Source organism: Clinocottus analis, unplaced genomic scaffold (genome assembly GCF_023055335.1).
Source record: "Clinocottus analis isolate CAN_PGR_092001 unplaced genomic scaffold, fCliAna1.0.p SCAF_2, whole genome shotgun sequence".
Lineage (NCBI taxonomy): Eukaryota > Metazoa > Chordata > Actinopteri > Perciformes > Cottidae > Clinocottus > Clinocottus analis.
Genome location: NW_027175931.1, coordinates 91546 through 112500, shown reverse-complemented (window position 1 = coordinate 112500; position 20955 = coordinate 91546). Strand labels below are relative to the sequence as shown.

The window sequence follows — 20955 nt, the reverse complement described above, 5'->3', positions numbered from 1 at the left end:
CTACAGTGCTGCGGGGGCAGCATAGAACCAGGTCTGGTCTCTGCTGGTCCCACAGTGTTTACAGGACTCTATCTCCAGATAAGACCTGTCCTCCTCTTCCTCCTCCTCCAGACTAACTGCTCTCCTTCTCCTCAGACGTGGACGAGTGTGATGAAGACCTTGACGAAGAGCCGTGTGACCACTTCTGTCACAACTACATCGGGGGGTACTACTGCTCCTGTCGCCATGGATACCTGCTGCACGCCGACAACCGCACCTGCACAGGTGTGTGTGTGTGTGTGTGTGTGTGTGTGTGTGTGTGTCTGGACTCTGTTTGACTGACAGTTGCTGCTAATTGTGTAAATATTTACTGTGTGGAGGAGTTTCTGTGTTTCTGTGTGGAGGAATCTCTCTAGACCCAATGAACTGATCTAAACTGTGTCAAACACACACACGCACACGCACACGGACACACACACACACACACACACAGAAAGACACTATCAATGTATAATTTAATTTATTCATAAAGCAGACACTTTGTAAAACACCAATGAGTGTATTGATCATGAGAGCAGAATGATCAATGTGTCATGTGACCAGTGTGTGTGTGTGTGTGTGTGTGTGTGTGTGTGTGTGTGCAGTGCACTGCAGTGGTGGTGTGTTCAGGGAGCGCTCCGGTGTGCTCAGCAGTGTAGATTTCCCGTCTCCGTACCCAAAGAGCTCAGACTGCTCGTACCGGCTGCAGCTGGAGCCGGGCTTCAGGATTCTGCTCCGGTTCGACTCTCGCTTTGACGTGGAGGACCACCCTGATGCCCGCTGCCCCTACGACCAGCTCCAGGTGAGGACACACACACAGACACCTGTACACACACACCTGTACACACACACCTGTCTCCCTCTCAGATCTCAGCGGGCAGCAGCAAGTTCGGTCCGTTCTGTGGAGATCGACCTCCAGGTGACCTTCAGACTGACAGCAACGACGTCACCGTGTCCTTCCACAGTGACAACTCAGGAGAGCACCTGGGCTGGAGGATCACCTACACCTCTACAGGTGATACACACACTGTACTACACAGTGGTACACCTCTACAGGTGATACACACACTGTACTACACAGTGGTACACCTCTACAGGTGATACACACACTGTACTACACAGTGGTACACCTCTACAGGTGATACACACAATGTACTACACAGTGGTACACCTCTACAGGTAGATACGCACTGTGTACTACACACTGGTGCACACACAGCAGTGAGCAGACGCTTACCAGAAAGGCTTTTATTTTGTCGTGACAGGAAGTAAGTGCCATACACCTGAAACCCCGCCCAATGCCCTGCTGACTCCCGTCCAATCAGAATACTCCTTTAAAGACCACATCCTGGTCACCTGCTCACCTGGATTCACACTACTGAAGGTAGAACACACCTGCTCTCACCGTGGAACACCAGCCAGTCCTAACTATAGACCTGAACCAGCTCTAACTATAGACCTGAACCAGCTCTAACTATAGACCTGAACCAGCTCTAACTATAGACCTGAACCAGCTCTAACTATAGACCTGAACCAGTCCTAACTATAGACCTGAACCAGCTCTAACTATAGACCTGAACCAGCTCTAACTATAGACCTGAACCAGCTCTAACTATAGACCTGAACCAGCTCTAGCTATAGACCTGAACCAGCTCAAACTATAGACCTGAACCAGTCCTAACTATAGACCTGAACCAGCTCTAACTATAGACCTGAACCAGCTCTAACTATAGACCCGAACCAGCTCTAACTATAGACCCGAACCAGCTCTAACTATAGACCTGAACCAGCTCTAACTATAGACCTGAACCAGCTCTAACTATAGACCTGAACCAGCTCTAACTGTAGACCTGAACCAGTCCTAACTGTAGACCTGAACCAGCTCTAACTATAGACCTGAACCAGCTCTAACTGTAGACCTGAACCAGTCCTAACTGTAGACCTGAACCAGCTCTAACTATAGACCTGAACCAGCTCTAACTATAGACCTGAACCAGTCCTAACTATAGACCTGAACCAGTCCCAACTATAGACCTGTGTCGTGGTCTCTTGTCTCGTGGTCTCCTGTCTCTTTGTGGTCTCTTGTCTTGTGGTCTCCTGTCTCTTTGTGGTCTCTCGTCTCTTGTCTCGTGGTCTCTCGTCTTGTGGTCTCTCGTCTCGTGGTCTCTCGTCTCATGGTCTCTCGTCTCTTGTCTCGTGATCTCCTCTCTCTTTGTGGTCTCTTGTCTCGTGGTCTCCTGTCTCTTTGTGGTCTCTTGTCTCTTGTATCGTGGTCTCTCGTCTCGTGGTCTCTCGTCTCTTGGTCTCTTGGTCTCTCGTCTCATCTCTCGTCTTGTGGTCTCTTGTCTCGTGGTCTCTCATGTCTCGTGGTCTCTCGTCTCTTGTCTCGTGGTCTCCTCTCTCTTTGTGGTCTCTTGTCTCGTGGTCTCCTGTCTCTTTGTGGTCTCTTGTCTCGTGGTCTCCTCTCTCTTTGTGGTCTCTTGTCTCGTGGTCTCCTGTCTCTTTGTGGTCTCTCGTCTCTTGTCTCGTGGTCTCTCGTCTTGTGGTCTCTTGTCTCGTGGTCTCTCGTGTCTTGTGGTCTCTTGTCTCGTGGTCTCCTGTCTCTTTGTGGTCTCTCGTCTCTTGTCTCGTGGTCTCTCGTCTTCTGGTCTCTCGTCTCGTGGTCTCTCGTCTCTCGTCTCGTGGTCTCTCGTCTCGTGGTCTCTCGTCTCGTGGTGTCTCGTCTCGTGGTCTCTCGTTTCTCGTCTCGTGGTCTCTCGTCTCGTGGTCTCTCGTCTCGTGTCTCGTGGTCTCTCGTCTCTCGTCTCGTGGTCTCTCGTCTCGTGGTCTCTCGTCTCGTGGTCTCTCGTCTCTTGTCTCGTGGTCTCTCGTCTCTCGTCTCGTGGTCTCTCGTCTCTCGTCTCGTGGTCTCTCGTCTCTCGTCTTGTGGTCTCTTGTCTCGTGGTCTCTCGTGTCTCGTGGTCTTTTGTCTCGTGGTCTCCTGTCTTTTCGTGGTCTTGTGGTCCAGGACGGAGAGGATCTGGGTCACTATCAGATGGTCTGCAGGTCCGATGGCTCTTGGAGTGGCCGTCCTCCTTCCTGTCAGAGTAAGAACTCGTTCTGCATCACGAGAACTTGAAGAAACGTCAAGTGTTAAGTCAAGTGTTCAACTTCAAGGGAAACGTCTGTTTAGATGCATTGCTGTACCCAGGTACTGTTAGTACAGGTACTGTAAGTACAGGTACTGTAAGTACAGGTACTGTAAGTACAGGTACTGTTAGTACAGGTACTGTTAGTACAGGTACTGTAAGTACAGGTACTGTAAGTACAGGTACTGTTAGTACAGGTACTGTAAGTACAGGTACTGTTAGTACAGGTACTGTAAGTACAGGTACTGTAAGTACATTACTGTAAGTACAAGTACTATTAGTACAGGTACTGTAGGTACATTACTGTAAGTACAGGTACTATATGTACAGGTACTGCCAGGCTGCCAGTGGCGGGCCGTCAGGGCCTGCCACAATATGTACATAGTAACTGTACATGTAGAAATTGTACATATATGTACATAGTAACTGTGCATGTAGTACATATATGTACACAGTAACTGTACAAGTCGTAATTGTACACATATGTACATAGTAACTGTACATGTAGTAATTGTACATATATGTACATAGTAACTGTACATGTAGTAATTGTACATATATGTACATAGTAACTGTACATGTAGTAATTGTACATATATGTACATAGTAACTGTACATGTAGTAATTGTACATATATGTACATAGTAACTGTAGCACTGACCTCAGATCAGGTCGTCACGTTTTCTGTCTCTTTCCCTCTAGAAACAGACTCTGGGAGGCGGAGCTCTTCCTGCACATCCTAACCAATCAAAGTGGAGATTAGTCAGAGAGTAATTCTTATTGGCTCATAGAAACCTGTAGGAACTATTTTGATGTTTGTTAATATTTTTATAGTATTTTCTAATAAAACAAATATAAAATGAATCTCCAGTCGTTTGTTTTTTGTCAAACAAGCTGATGACAATAATTATAATAATATTTAACTCTTAAGTTAGGACCAATGAGATTTAAAGATTGTGTTTCTACTTCTGTCTGAATATATAATAATAATATAATGCTATAAATATACATACACACACACACACATATATATATATATATATATATATATATATATATATATATATATATATATATATATATATATATATATAAACGGATGTAATGCTAAAAATTACAATATAAATACTGTAAAAAGGAGCAGAAAAGACTTACAGAAAAGAAATACATTTTAAAAAACTAAATTAAATTGTATATGTATACGTCCCCCTCAGACCATCTGGGTCTTCTTCATTGGTTCCTCCTCACTGCTCCTCCCCCTCCACACTGGAAGCTGATTGGACGTCTCTCTTTCACAGTGGTGGATTGTGGGAGTCCGAGGTTGGTCGTCATGGCCGAATTGGTGTTTGGAAGTAAAGACAACAGCACACAGTTTGGATCGACGGTCCACTACGTCTGCAGGGAGGACCGTCTCCAGCTCAGCGACAGCAGCCGTAAGAACCCCAAGTACCCAAAGTACTTAGTGTGAATATGAAATAATAAAAAGTACTTAGTGTGAATATGAAATAATAAAAAGTACTTAGTATGCCATAGAAATGTCATGGTACTAAAAATATGAAACAGTAATATGGACCAACATGTTTGAAAAGTCATAGTATAGTATGTCATAAATTCATCGTACACACATACAGGTCCAAACACGATTGTGTGTGTGTGTGTGTGTGTGTGTGCGTGTGTGTGTGTGTGCATGTGTGTGCATGTGTGTGTGTGGTAGGTCTCTACAGTTGTGGGCCGAGTGGAGAATGGGTTAACTCAGAATCAGGAACACGACTGCCGAGCTGTCTGCCAGGTAAACTTCATAATAACACACTCCCTGGGTTAGGGTTAGATGGAGGACGGAGTTAGAACAGAGACAAGTCCTTTATCAGCACTAAAGTCTAACAAGACCAGAGACAAGTCCTCTATCTGATGCATCTAGAAGGTCATTAGTAATTGTGACTAGTCTCTGTGCTACGGCGCTTTCTAAATCCTGACTGAAACTCCTCAAATAAACTATCGTTACGTAGAAAGTCACACAACTGGTTTGCGACTACTTTCTCCAGTATCTTGGAGATGAAGGAAAGGTTTGAGATGATAATCTAGTAGAGAGGCAGTGAATAAGGAGCTGGCTGTAGCTCATGGGGATGAGTGGTCGGTCTGAGACCAAAAGGTAGATGGTTCGATCATCAGTCTCCCTATAGTTTGTATGTTGAAGGGAAATCTTCTGTCAGCAGCCTCGTCAGAACAGCCTCCAGGAGACATGTACAAAGTTTAGAAGTAAAAACTTCTAATGGGAAAAAAACACATCAGGGGCTACTTCACCTGAGGATGGACCAGCAGTGGCCGAGGGCAGGAGATTGCCGATTCTGCCTCTAATACCCGGGATCTTATCATTGAAGAAGTTCATGAAGTCATTACTACTGAGGTCTGTAGGAATACACAGATCCACAAAGTTGTGACTCCGTCAGCCTACCCACAGTGCTAAAGAGAAACCTGGGGTTGTTCTTATTTTCCTCCATTACCGACGAATTGTTTAGTTCTGGACTCCAAGACTACTCGGTTAGTTCTGGACTCCAATACTAATCCTGGGGGCGTAAAGCAGTACATGAAGCAGTACACGAAGCAGCTCTGAGTTTGTTTCTCCATGTGTCTGTCCAGCCTGCGGCCGTCCATCCCGCTCCCTCCCACCTCACGTGAAGCGGATTGTTGGAGGTCGCGGGGCCGAGCCCGGCCTGTTCCCTTGGCAGGTCCTTCTCAGTGTGGAGGACTTGTCCCGGGTCCCAGAAGACCTCTGGTTTGGCTCCGGGGCCCTGCTGTCCCAATCCTGGGTCCTCACAGCGGCCCACGTCCTGAGGTCCCAGCGGAGGGACACCACCGTCGTCCCTGTGGCCCCTGAACACGTCAAGGTCTTGACTTCTTTATAATAATGTTCATTTTACATTTAAACTTTTAATATTATTTAATGTCGGACGTTGAGTTATTAACAACAAGCTAGTCATTGGAGTTTGATATTATGTGCAAACAAAGATACTCATGCTTCTAATTGCTTCTGTGACCATCTGACTGAACTCTATGCTGATTGCAGTCTGTGGTCATGGGATTTCCTGGTACCTGTCCATCACATGGTCACACACAGTCCAACCAGTTTAACTTGTACATCCAGTTTGAATAGTAAAACCAGCGTAACCAGTCCATGCGTTTCAGGTGTTTCTGGGTATCCATGATGCTGCAAACAAACATCTGGCCACCAACCGTTCGGTGGAGAAAATATTCCTTCACCCGAACTTTCAACCGGACAACTACAACAACGACATCGCTTTGCTGAGGCTGGAGCAGCCGGTAGAGTTTACTGAGTTCATCCGTCCTGTGTGTCTGCCTCCACCTCACAACAAGGTACAAGTACCACAAGTACTACTGATACTACCACTGTATGATACAACTTCTGTTTGCCTACACCTCACAACCAGTTATAAGTATCGTGACATTATGTAACATTATATTATAAATTTCAGACATTTAAAAAAATAAAACAAGACAACAAAACGTGTTTCTAGAAGTAGTTTACCAACACCTTAGCTCTGCCCGCAACAATACTTCATCATGTTAGGGCATGCTTTCGGATGACTATTATCTCTCCCTCTCTCCTTTTCAGGATGAACCCTCTTCACCTCTCCCTAACTCGTTGGGTTTAGTTGCTGGGTGGGGAATATCCAGCTTCAATATCACCTCCTCAAGTGACCCCACCAAGCTGACCTCTGACCTTTTGCAGTATGTGAAGCTGCCGGTGGTTTCTCAGGAGGAGTGTGAGGGGAGCTACGCCTCGCGCTCCGTCAGCTACAACATCACAGACAACATGTTCTGCGCTGGATTCTTGGAGGGCGGGAAGGATACTTGCCTAGGGGACAGCGGGGGGGCGTTTGTGATGGAGGACGCGGTTAGCAGGAGGTGGGTGGTGTTTGGGTTAGTGTCCTGGGCAGGACCGGAGGACTGCGGGAGTCAGAGGGTGTACGGTGTCTACACCCGAGTGGCTAATTATATGGAGTGGATACAGAAGCAGCTTCAGACTTCCCCCTGGTAGTGAAACAAGCGGAGACAGGCAGTGAGACATGGTGAAAGAGAGGTCTCACTTACAAAGATAACCTCACTTCTGCCGAATTGGCCTCCTTCTCCATCATCATCAGTGACTCCAGCTTTCTGATGTCCTCTCTGCGTACCCTCGAATGTCTCGTTGTCACACAACTCCAAACCAACCTGCACTCCAGTAAGCTATTTGAACCACTCCAGTTTGTATTCTGCCCAAACCCCAGGATACAAAAACTACAGAAAGATAGTAGATTTTCCCAAAGGTGCTGGACTGGGCTCAATCCTTTGTCCCATCCACAGCCGCACAAGGTGTTCCCCAAGGTTCCATACTCGGCCCACTTCTTTGTCCCATCCACAGCCACACAAGGTGCTCCCAAGGATCCGTGCTGGGCCCACTCCGTTGTCCCATCCACAGCCACACAATGTGTTCCCCAAGGTTCCATACTCGGCCCACTTCTTTGTCCCATCCACAGCCACACAAGGTGCTCCCAAGAATCTGTGCTAGGCCCACTTCTTTGTCCCATCCACAGCCACACAAGGTGCTCCCAAGGATCTGTGCTGGGCCCACTCCTTTGTCTCATCCACAGCCACACAATGTGTTCTCCAAGGTTCCATACTCGGCCCACTTCTTTGTCCCATCCACAGCCACACATGGTGCTCCCAAGGATCCCTGCTGGGCCCACTCCTTTGTCCCATCCACAGCCACACAATGTGTTCCCCAAGAATCTGTGCTAGGCCCACTTCTTTGTCCCATCCACAGCCACACAAGGTGTTCCCCAAGGATCCGTGCTGGGCCCACTCCTTTGTCCTATCCGCAGCCACACAAGGTGTTCCCCAAGGATCCATACAGGGCCCACTCCTTTGTCCCATCCGCAGCCACACAAGGTGTTTTCCGAGGATCCGTACTGGGCCCACTTCTTTGTCCCATCCACAGCCACACAAGGTGTTCCCCAAGGTTCCGTACTGGGCCCACTTCTTTGTCCCATCCACAGCCACACAAGGTGCTCCCAAGAATCTGTGCTGGGCCCACTCCTTTGTCCCATCCACAGGCACACAAGGTGTTCCCCAAGGATCCGTGCTGGGCCCACTCCTTTGTCCCATCCACAGCCAAACAAATCTTCATACTATTTCACTTCACTATGACACTTCTTATACATTGTACCTCTTCACTACTGTGTTGTATATTTGTACACTCTTTTGTATGTATCATATTAGAGCTGCACAATATTTTCTTCAGCAATATGAAAAAATACAGTGATGCACTTTTGTGCTGTAGGTAACAATTTAATTCTGAACACATTGTTTGTATGAATAGTGAGGAGCAGATCAACATCACAGAGACAAAACCCAGCAAATGTTTGTCACACCAAAAAAAAAGCCTCTAATTATATAGCAAAAATAAATCAGGAGCATTCTCTGCTGGGGGCCATGGCCAATAACAGGAGAGGGTTTATTACTAATGAACAGGTGCAGTATGCACCACATACTGGTAACTGCTCTACTTGCAAAGGGTTAGTGAAGATAAAATAATTAAATGAAAATCTTTCAGAGACGGACCAAGGGTCTAGCTGGACCTGTTCCACCGGCGGATAGACTGAGGAAGACTTCAGTGCATCAATGAGACATGATTTTAGAACAAAAACTCCTGAACACAAAAATGTTTCAAAACTGTTCTACAGTCACAATCCAGAAGTATTTTATTTTATAATGTGTTGAGAAATATACATAGATGTCACTTGAACCAGACTTTGAGTCCACAGCTCAGGGGAGCGTCATGGTCCGAGTGAGGGGTGACTGACCTTCACCACATGGGGGACATCCACCGTCCCAAACCAAGTTGGTATCTCTGACCCACCGGTATAAATTCCTCAGGCAGATGAAAACCCCACCCATTGAGAAGTGTGAATATATACAGCTCAAATGAGAACTGTGGGAGTTTTCCTTTTGTATTAAGCAGCAATGTTGAATGACGTGTCAATGCTGACATATCCAGTATATATAAAGTATTAAGTAGTGTGTATGGTGCAGTCCTTTATCAGATGAAAAGTTTGTATTGATGTGCTATTTGTGTGGGACACAATGTTACAACAAACAATAACTTCTATCCTCAAATTAAATAATGCAAAATAAAATTATCACTCCAACACCGCCTCGTGATTCTTTCATGTTAAACTATTAAAGTCTTTGTTTGGCTCGCTGTGCTTGAAATTAGAACAATTTGGTAAGGGTCTGTTTGTTAGTTCTTTTTGCCTCATCTCTCAGTACTGTTCAGGTCCGGTCTCTCCATGGTGTCTGAGCTCTCAGTAGCATTCAGGTCCGGTCTCTCCATGGTGTCTGAGCTCTCAGTAGCATTCAGGTCCGGTCTCTCCATGGTGTCTGAGCTCTCAGTAGCATTCAGGTCCGGTCTCTCCATGGTGTCTGAGCTCTCAGTAGCATTCAGGTCCAGTCTCTCCATGGTGTCTCGGATCCAGTTCAGGAAGTTCCCCAGCCGGGCATAAACTCCATATTTCCCCCTCTGAGCACATTCTTCTCCCCAGCTGACGACTCCGGTCAGAAACCAGGTTCCTCTGTAGTCCACTACGAACGGTCCTCCGCTGTCTCCGCTGCAGGCGTCCAGCCCCACATCCAGATACCCGGCACAGAACATGTTGTCTGTGATCACCTGCAGGACGGACGAGGGGAGAGACAATAGAGACGAGCTGGAGACTATTGTCACGTGATTAAAGGCTTCGCTCCAGTCGCTTTATACTGTATAGACTCTATAGAGTATAAAGCATGTTCTTTATTCTCCATACAGTATAGAAAATGTTCTCTATACGGTATAAAGCATGTTCTCTATACAGTATAGAACAGATTCTCCATACAGTATAGAACATGTTCTCTATACGGTATAAAGCATGTTCTCTATACAGTATAGAACAGATTCTCTATACTGTATAGAACAGGTTCTCTAAACAGTGCATACATGTTCTCTCTGGTTACCTGGTCAGTGGAGGCGGTGCAGTCCCTGTAGCTGACCACTGGGAGCGTGACCTTCCTGAGGAAGCGGGAGGAGGACCTGGCCAGGTAGTGCGTGACCCCCCAGCCCGTCACCACGCCGCGGTGACCCTCCTGAACACAGAAACACAACGAGTCCACCATGCGGACTAAGAGACCACCAGAGTTTCAACACTTACTTGCAGCAGGTATCCAGAGAGTTGGGGTCTGGTTACCTGCAGCAGGTATCTAGAGAGCTGGGGTCTGGTTACCTGCAGCAGGTATCTGGAGAGCTGGGGTCTGGTTACCTGCAGCAGGTAGCTGGAGAGCTGGGGTCTGGTTACCTGCAGCAGGTATGCAGAGAGCTGGGGTCTGGTTACCTGCAGCAGGTATCTGGAGAGCTGGGGTCTGGTTACCTGCAGCAGGTATCTGGAGAGCTGGGGTCTGGTTACCTACAGCAGGTATCTAGAGAGCTGGGGTCTGGTTACCTACAGCAGGTATCTAGAGAGCTGGGGTCTGGTTACCTACAGCAGGTATCTAGAGAGCTGGGGTCTGGTTACCTACAGCAGGTATCTAGAGAGCTGGGGTCTGGTTACCTGCTGCAGGTATCTAAAGAGCTGAGGTCTGGTTACCTACAGCAGGTATCTAGAGAGCTGGGGTCTGGTTACCTACAGCAGGTATCTAGAGAGCTGGGGTCTGGTTACCTGCAGCAGGTATCTAGAGAGCTGGGGTCTGATTACCTGCAGCAGGTATCTAGAGAGCTGGGGTCTGGTTACCTGCTGCAGGTATCTAAAGAGCTGAGGTCTGGTTACCTACAGCAGGTATCTAGAGAGCTAGGGTCTGGTTACCTGCAGCAGGTATCTGGAGAGCTGGGGGTCTGGCAGGCAGGCGGGCACGGCGGTGGGACCCCTGACGACGGGCCTGGCGAGGTACAGCAGAGCCACGTCGCTGTCGAAGGTGAAGGAGTGGAAGTGAGGATGGACGAAGACCTTTTGGACCTTGATCACCTGCTCCCCCGGGTCCGGACGCCGCTTGTCATGATCCCCTGTCCACAGAGACGCTCGTCCGTCATGGAACAATATCCAAGAACCAGAAATATTCACCGGACTCACTCATTGGTCACCTATGGTCACGTGGTCTGCAGGCTGCTCCAGGCAGTGAGCGGCAGAGACCACCCACCGGTCTGAGACCAGGGTTCCCCCACAGAACCCATACCCATCAGACCTGCAAAGCAGAACCTGAACATGCACGCACACGCACGCACACACACACACACACACACACACACACACACACACACACACACACACGCACACACACGCACACAATGTGTTTGGTTTAAAGCTGTAGCGTCATCACTAACAGAGACATCCAACAAACATGTTTAATATAATATTATTATTATTGAAGAGTACATAATAAATACATTAATAATGTCTCCACACCTGCCAAGGACTCCCTCCTGGTTGCTCCAGGACTCCGCCCACGATTCGACCCGCCCCCTCCCTCGGCCCCCTCGGCTCCGTCGGGTTCCCCGTCGGCTCCTCCGTGTCGGTGAGGTTCAGGTGATCCGTCCAGCGGTCGTCCATTGTGGCGTTGACCTGCTCTGATGACAGAGAGCGGCGTCGGTACGCGGACCAGCCTCTGTGGCGCCGGCCACACGGGAACGGCACTGGACAGGAAACACTGTTTACACAACGAGCTTACACACAGACACGAAGGTTCAGTTCATCGTATCAACATCAACTAATCTCATGCTGAGAGTCAAAAACGCTACGTCTCTGAATGCTGTCGGGACAATCAATAACCTGATTATGAACACACCAGAGAATCAATAACCTGATTATGAACACACCAGAGAATCCATAATCTGATTATGAACACACCAGAGAATCCATAATCTGATTATGAACACACCAGAGAATCAATAACCTGATTATGAACACACCAGAGAATCAATAACCTGATTATACAGTGGTATTATAAGTACTATAAGTGTTACCTGTCTGTGATAACATGACCGTTACCTGTCTGTGATAACATGAGCGTTACCTGTGATAACATGAGCGTTACCTGTCTGTGATAACATGAGCGTTACCTGTGATAACATGAGCGTTACCTGTCTGTGATAACATGAGCGTTACCTGTGATAACATGAGCGTTACCTGTGATAACATGAGCGTTACCTGTCTGTGATAACATGAGCGTTACCTGTGATAACATGAGCGTTACCTGTGATAACATGAGCGTTACCTGTTATAACATGAGCGTTACCTGTCTGTGATAACATGAGCGTTATCTGTGATAACATGAGCGTTACCTGTCTGTGATAACATGAGCGTTACCTGTGATAACATGACCATTACCTGTGATAACATGAGCGTTACCTGTGATAACATGAGCGTTACCTGTGATAACATGAGCGTTACCTGTCTGTGATAACATGAGCGTTACCTGTGATAACATGAGCGTTACCTGTGATAACATGAGCGTTACCTGTTATAACATGAGCGTTACCTGTTATAACATGAGCGTTATCTGTGATAACATGAGCGTTACCTGTCTGTGATAACATGAGCGTTATCTGTGATAACATGAGCGTTACCTGTGATAACATGAGCGTTACCTGTGATAACATGAGCGTTACCTGTTATAACATGAGCGTTACCTGTCTGTGATAACATGAGCGTTATCTGTGATAACATGAGCGTTACCTGTCTGTGATAACATGAGCGTTACCTGTGATAACATGAACGTTACCTGTCTGTGATAACATGAGCGTTATCTGTGATAACATGAGCGTTACCTGTCTGTGATAACATGAGCGTTACCTGTGATAACATGAGCATTACCTGTGATAACATGAGCATTACCTGTGATAACATGAGCGTTACCTGTGATAACATGAGCGTTACCTGTCTGTGATAACATGAGCGTTACCTGTGATAACATGAGCGTTACCTGTGATAACATGAGCGTTACCTGTTATAACATGAGCGTTACCTGTTATAACATGAGCGTTATCTGTGATAACATGAGCGTTACCTGTCTGTGATAACATGAGCGTTATCTGTGATAACATGAGCGTTACCTGTGATAACATGAGCATTACCTGTGATAACATGAGCATTACCTGTGATAACATGAGCGTTATCTGTGATAACATGAACGTTACCTGTGATAACATGAGCGTTACCTGTGATAACATGAGCGTTACCTGTGATAACATGAGCGTTACCTGTCTGTGATAACATGAGCGTTATCTGTGATAACATGAGCGTTACCTGTGATAACATGAGCGTTACCTGTTATAACATGAGCATTACCTGTCTGTGATAACATGAGCGTTACCTGTGATAACATGAGCGTTATCTGTGATAACATGAGCGTTACCTGTGATAACATGAGCGTTATCTGTGATAACATGAACGTTACCTGTGATAACATGAGCGTTACCTGTGATAACATGAGCGTTACCTGTGATAACATGAGCGTTACCTGTCTGTGATAACATGAGCGTTACCTGTGATAACATGAGCGTTATCTGTGATAACATGAACGTTACCTGTGATAACATGAGCGTTACCTGTCTGTGATAACATGAGCGTTACCTGTCTGTGATAACGTGAGCGTTACCTGTGATAACATGAGCGTTATCTGTGATAACATGAGCGTTACCTGTCTGAGATAACATGAGCGTTACCTGTGATAACATGAGCGTTACCTGTGATAACATGAGCGTTACCTGTGATAACATGAGCGTTACCTGTGATAACATGAGTGTTACCTGTCTGTGATAACATGAGCGTTACCTGTGATAACATGAGCGCTACCTGTGATAACATGAGCGTTACCTGTCTGTGATAACATGAGCGTTACCTGTCTGTGATAACATGAGCGTTACCTGTGATAACATGAGCGTTACCTGTGATAACATGAGCGTTACCTGTTATAACATGAGCGTTACCTGTCTGTGATAACATGAGCGTTATCTGTGATAACATGAGCGTTACCTGTCTGTGATAACATGAGCGTTACCTGTGATAACATGAGCGTTACCTGTGATAACATGAGCGTTACCTGTGATAACATGAGCATTACCTGTGATAACATGGGCGTTACCTGTGATAACATGAGCATTACCTGTGATAACATGAGCGTTACCTGTCTGTGATAACATGAGCGTTACCTGTCTGTGATAACATGAGCGTTATCTGTGATAACATGAGCGTTACCTGTGATAACATGAGCATTACCTGTCTGTGATAACATGAGCGTTACCTGTCTGTGATAACATGAGCGTTACCTGTGATAACATGAGCGTTACCTGTGATAACATGAGCGTTACCTGTTATAACATGAGCGTTACCTGTCTGTGATAACATGAGCGTTATCTGTGATAACATGAGCGTTACCTGTCTGTGATAACATGAGCGTTACCTGTGATAACATGAGCGTTACCTGTGATAACATGAGCGTTACCTGTGATAACATGAGCATTACCTGTGATAACATGAGCGTTACCTGTGATAACATGAGCATTACCTGTGATAACATGAGCGTTACCTGTCTGTGATAACATGAGCGTTACCTGTCTGTGATAACATGAGCGTTATCTGTGATAACATGAGCGTTACCTGTGATAACATGAGCATTACCTGTGATAACATGAGCATTACCTGTGATAACATGAGCGTTATCTGTGATAACATGAACGTTACCTGTGATAACATGAGCGTTACCTGTGATAACATGAGCGTTACCTGTGATAACATGAGCGTTACCTGTCTGTGATAACATGAGCGTTATCTGTGATAACATGAGCGTTACCTGTGATAACATGAGCGTTACCTGTTATAACATGAGCATTACCTGTCTGTGATAACATGAGCGTTACCTGTGATAACATGAGCGTTATCTGTGATAACATGAGCGTTACCTGTGATAACATGAGCGTTACCTGTGATAACATGAGCGTTACCTGTCTGTGATAACATGAGCGTTATCTGTGATAACATGAGCGTTACCTGTGATAACATGAGCGTTATCTGTGATAACATGAACGTTACCTGTGATAACATGAGCGTTACCTGTCTGTGATAACATGAGCGTTACCTGTCTGTGATAACGTGAGCGTTACCTGTGATAACATGAGCGTTATCTGTGATAACATGAGCGTTACCTGTCTGAGATAACATGAGCGTTACCTGTGATAACATGAGCGTTACCTGTGATAACATGAGCGTTACCTGTGATAACATGAGCGTTACCTGTGATAACATGAGTGTTACCTGTCTGTGATAACATGAGCGTTACCTGTGATAACATGAGCGCTACCTGTGATAACATGAGCGTTACCTGTGATAACATGAGCGTTACCTGTCTGTGATAACATGAGCGTTACCTGTCTGTGATAACATGAGCGTTACCTGTGATAACATGAGCGTTACCTGTGATAACATGAGCGTTACCTGTTATAACATGAGCGTTACCTGTCTGTGATAACATGAGCGTTATCTGTGATAACATGAGCGTTACCTGTCTGTGATAACATGAGCGTTACCTGTGATAACATGAGCGTTACCTGTGATAACATGAGCGTTACCTGTGATAACATGAGCATTACCTGTGATAACATGAGCGTTACCTGTGATAACATGAGCATTACCTGTGATAACATGAGCGTTACCTGTCTGTGATAACATGAGCGTTACCTGTCTGTGATAACATGAGCGTTATCTGTGATAACATGAGCGTTACCTGTGATAACATGAGCATTACCTGTGATAACATGAGCATTACCTGTGATAACATGAGCGTTATCTGTGATAACATGAACGTTACCTGTGATAACATGAGCGTTACCTGTGATAACATGAGCGTTACCTGTGATAACATGAGCGTTACCTGTCTGTGATAACATGAGCGTTATCTGTGATAACATGAGCGTTACCTGTGATAACATGAGCGTTACCTGTTATAACATGAGCATTACCTGTCTGTGATAACATGAGCGTTACCTGTGATAACATGAGCGTTATCTGTGATAACATGAGCGTTACCTGTGATAACATGAGCGTTATCTGTGATAACATGAACGTTACCTGTGATAACATGAGCGTTACCTGTGATAACATGAGCGTTACCTGTGATAACATGAGCGTTACCTGTCTGTGATAACATGAGCGTTATCTGTGATAACATGAGCGTTACCTGTGATAACATGAGCGTTATCTGTGATAACATGAACGTTACCTGTGATAACATGAGCGTTACCTGTCTGTGATAACATGAGCGTTACCTGTCTGTGATAACGTGAGCGTTACCTGTGATAACATGAGCGTTATCTGTGATAACATGAGCGTTACCTGTCTGAGATAACATGAGCGTTACCTGTGATAACATGAGCGTTACCTGTGATAACATGAGCGTTACCTGTGATAACATGAGCGTTACCTGTGATAACATGAGTGTTACTTGTCTGTGATAACATGAGCGTTACCTGTGATAACATGAGCGCTACCTGTGATAACATGAGCGTTACCTGTGATAACATGAGCGTTACCTGTCTGTGATAACATGAGCGTTACCTGTCTGTGATAACATGAGCGTTACCTGTGATAACATGAGCGTTACCTGTGATAACATGAGCGTTACCTGTTATAACATGAGCGTTACCTGTCTGTGATAACATGAGCGTTATCTGTGATAACATGAGCGTTACCTGTCTGTGATAACATGAGCGTTACCTGTGATAACATGAGCGTTACCTGTGATAACATGAGCGTTACCTGTGATAACATGAGCATTACCTGTGATAACATGAGCGTTACCTGTGATAACATGAGCATTACCTGTGATAACATGAGCGTTACCTGTCTGTGATAACATGAGCGTTACCTGTCTGTGATAACATGAGCGTTACCTGTGATAACATGAGCGTTACCTGTTATAACATGAGTGTTACCTGTCTGTGATAACATGAGCGTTATCTGTGATAACATGAGCGTTACCTGTCTGTGATAACATGAGCGTTACCTGTGATAACATGAGCGTTACCTGTGATAACATGAGCGCTACCTGTGATAACATGAGCGTTACCTGTGATAACATGAGCATTACCTGTGATAACATGAGCGTTACCTGTGATAACATGAGCGTTACCTGTGATAACATGAGCGTTACCTGTGATAACATGAGCGTTACCTGTGATAACATGAGCGTTACCTGTTATAACATGAGCGTTACCTGTGATAACATGAGCGTTACCTGTGATAACATGAGCGTTACCTGTTATAACATGAGCGTTACCTGTTATAACATGAGCGTTACCTGTTATAACATGAGCGTTACCTGTCTGTGATAACATGAGCGTTACCTGTGATAACATGAGCGTTACCTGTGATAACATGAGCGTTACCTGTTATAACATGAGCGTTACCTGTTATAACATGAGCGTTACCTGTCTGTGATAACATGAGCGTTACCTATGATAACATGAGCGTTACCTGTGATAACATGAGCGTTACCTGTCTGTGATAACATGAGCGCTACCTGTGATAACATGAGCGTTACCTGTGATAACATGAGCGTTACCTGTTATAACATGAGCGTTACCTGTTATAACATGAGCGTTACCTGTCTGTGATAACATGAGCGTTACCTGTGATAACATGAGCGTTACCTGTGATAACATGAGCGTTACCTGTTATAACATGAGCGTTACCTGTTATAACATGAGCGTTACCTGTCTGTGATAACATGAGCGTTACCTATGATAACATGAGCGTTACCTGTGATAACATGAGCGTTACCTGTCTGTGATAACATGAGCGCTACCTGTGATAACATGAGCGTTACCTGTGATAACATGAGCGTTACCTGTCTGTGATAACATGAGCGTTACCTGTGATAACATGAGCGTTACCTGTGATAACATGAGCGTTACCTGTTATAACATGAGCGTTACCTGTCTGTGATAACATGAGCGTTATCTGTGATAACATGAGCGTTACCTGTCTGTGATAACATGAGCGTTACCTGTGATAACATGAGCGTTACCTGTGATAACATGAGCGCTACCTGTGATAACATGAGCGTTACCTGTGATAACATGAGCATTACCTGTGATAACATGAGCGTTACCTGTGATAACATGAGCATTACCTGTGATAACATGAGCGTTACCTGTGATAACATGAGCGTTACCTGTGATAACATGAGCGTTACCTGTGATAACATGAGCGTTACCTGTTATAACATGAGCGTTACCTGTTATAACATGAGCGTTACCTGTCTGTGATAACATGAGCGTTACCTGTGATAACATGAGCGTTACCTGTGATAACATGAGCGTTACCTGTTATAACATGAGCGTTACCTGTTATAACATGAGCGTTACCTGTCTGTGATAACATGAGCGTTACCTGTGATAACATGAGCGTTACCTGTGATAACATGAGCGTTACCTGTGATAACATGAGCGTTACCTGTGATAACATGAGCGCTACCTGTGATAACATGAGCGTTACCTGTTATAACATGAGCGTTACCTGTGATAACATGAGCGTTACCTGTGATAACATGAGCGTTACCTGTGATAACATGAGCGTTACCTGTTATAACATGAGCGTTACCTGTCTGTGATAACATGAGCGTTACCTGTGATAACATGAGCGTTACCTGTTATAACATGAGCGTTACCTGTCTGTGATAACATGAGCGTTACCTGTGATAACATGAGCGTTACCTGTTATAACATGAGCGTTACCTGTGATAACATGAGCGTTACCTGTTATAACATGAGTGTTACCTGTCTGTGATAACATGAGCGTTACCTGTGATAACATGAGCGTTACCTGTGATAACATGAGCGTTACCTGTTATAACATGAGCGTTACCGGTCTGTGATAACATAAGCGTTACCTATCTGTGATAACATGAGCGTTACCTGTTATAACATGAGTGTTACCTGTCTGTGATAACATGAGCGTTACCTGTGATAACATGAGCGTTACCTGTTATAACATGAGCGTTACCTGTGATAACATGAGCGTTACCAGTGATAACATGAGCGTTACCTGTCTGTGATAACATGAGCGTTACCTGTGATAACATGAGCGTTACCTGTCTGTGATAACATGAGCGTTACCTGTGATAACATGAGCGTTACCTGTCTGTGATAACATGAGCGTTACCTGTGATAACATGAGCGTTACCTGTGATAACATGAGCGTTACCTGTCTGTGATAACATGAGCGTTACCTGTCTGAGAGCAGCTCTGTCCGTCCTCCTCCAGCCTGAATCCATCAGCGCAGCCACACTGAACTGCAGCGCCGCCCTGCAGGTCTCTGCAGTACTGCATGCAGCCGCCATTTCTATAGCGACACTCCAACACCTCTGCACACAAGATCCCTCTGTTACTGTTTACTGACAGAAGGTTTGGTATGAATCGGATCCAACGTGTACGACAAGTTCACAAGAATATGATTGTCACAAAATTCAAAATGGTGGAAATCTATGTAGGCGGAGCTTAGGGGGTCTGAGAAGCTTTTTTGTAGAGACAGTCACACTTCTCGGGGAGCAAGAGTACCATTTGTTCCACAAAAATGACGCCTATAACGTATACATCTATTTTCACCAAGCCTGACAAGCGTGCAACATTTGGTGAGTTTTCATGAATGGCAAGTACCACAAATATCTCAAATATCTCAAATATAAATCATACGAATGAACAAAAATCCTAGAAATTTGAATGGGGTCCTCTCGGACTCTCATAATGGGTTTCATTTGTAACTTTCCATTCAAAAGAATCTCAGTGCCACTGAGCCCACAGTCACATAAAACACAAAGTATTCGTGACAGGATTCAACACAATGTCTACGAGGCGTTCAGGGTCCAGGTCGACATGGACTGCTCACCTGAGGCGCAGGTCCTGCCGCCGTACGCAGGAGGACAGAGACACAGGAAGTCTCCTCGGTCCAGAGAGCACAGTCCTCCATTCAGACAGGGGCTGGTCTGACATGGGTTCAGATCTACAGCACAGACGAGAGGCACTCGAACGCATCACGACTCAAACTGAGTTTATAATCAATCACAACTCTGAAATGAATTTGATCAAAGAGTTCAGAGTCCGTTAAGATCTTCAACAGCTGACGACCTAGAATGATTGACAGCTGCTGGACTCTGAGCTGGGTTAGAAGGGATCGGCAGGTCCACATGAATCAGGACCTGGATCGGTCCTTGAAGAATAATCCTCATGTCATGATGAATGTACTCACTTGTGTATTTGTACCAGAACTCCAGCTGTGGAACAAGAAACTGGGAGGTAGTACATGCAGTAGTGGGAGTACTGGGAGTACTTCTACGTACAGTCAGGGTGGTGCGCAGTCTCCCGCCGCTCAGACCCAACCCCAGCGGCCGTTCTTACCGTCTTCTCTCTGGTCTGGAAGATCTCGGCGGCCTCCTCCTGCGAGCAAAGCTCCTCGTGGCATTCCCTCTCCAGGTCTCCAGGCAGAACCTCTTCCAGGAAGGAGTTGGCCCGCCGCCTCCTGGGCGGGTCCAGGACCCGGGCCGCCGCCGGCCGGGTCAGGAACACTGGAGGGACAAAGGTTCTGATATTCTGGACTGTAGTACTGCCTAGTACTGTATTGCAATGCAATTACTACATCGTACCGTGTTGCAGTAGTAGTACTAGCATCACTGTCTCACCTGTACATTCGATCACTGCAGAGCAGGTGAGCAGAGAGCAGAGGGTCCAGGTCAGCAGCAT

General features: G+C 45.7%; 2 protein-coding genes across 2 annotated transcripts in view; one reads left to right on the top strand and one right to left on the bottom strand.

Moving 5' to 3' along the window:
• masp1 (MBL associated serine protease 1) overlaps positions 1-9417 on the top strand; it is a 13416-nt gene extending 3999 nt beyond the window's left edge. Inside the window, exons 4-13 of the mRNA XM_068584506.1 lie at positions 136-264; positions 624-820; positions 886-1033; positions 1284-1402; positions 3026-3104; positions 4445-4579; positions 4861-4935; positions 5784-6031; positions 6330-6518; positions 6778-9417. Coding sequence (XP_068440607.1) covers positions 136-264; positions 624-820; positions 886-1033; positions 1284-1402; positions 3026-3104; positions 4445-4579; positions 4861-4935; positions 5784-6031; positions 6330-6518; positions 6778-7203 — 1745 coding nt within the window. The 3' untranslated portion in view covers positions 7204-9417. The remainder of the gene's footprint in view (positions 1-135; positions 265-623; positions 821-885; positions 1034-1283; positions 1403-3025; positions 3105-4444; positions 4580-4860; positions 4936-5783; positions 6032-6329; positions 6519-6777) is intronic.
• On the bottom strand, positions 9417-20955 carry LOC137790353 (coagulation factor IX). Its single transcript, XM_068584511.1, has 10 exons — positions 20895-20955; positions 20614-20780; positions 20465-20489; positions 20105-20218; positions 19449-19583; positions 11630-11856; positions 11308-11422; positions 11033-11229; positions 10191-10319; positions 9417-9870 (listed from the first exon to the last, which is right to left on the bottom strand). The coding sequence occupies exons 1-10, from the start codon at positions 20953-20955 to the stop codon at positions 9460-9462; spliced, it is 1581 nt and encodes a 526-aa protein (XP_068440612.1). The 3' UTR covers positions 9417-9459.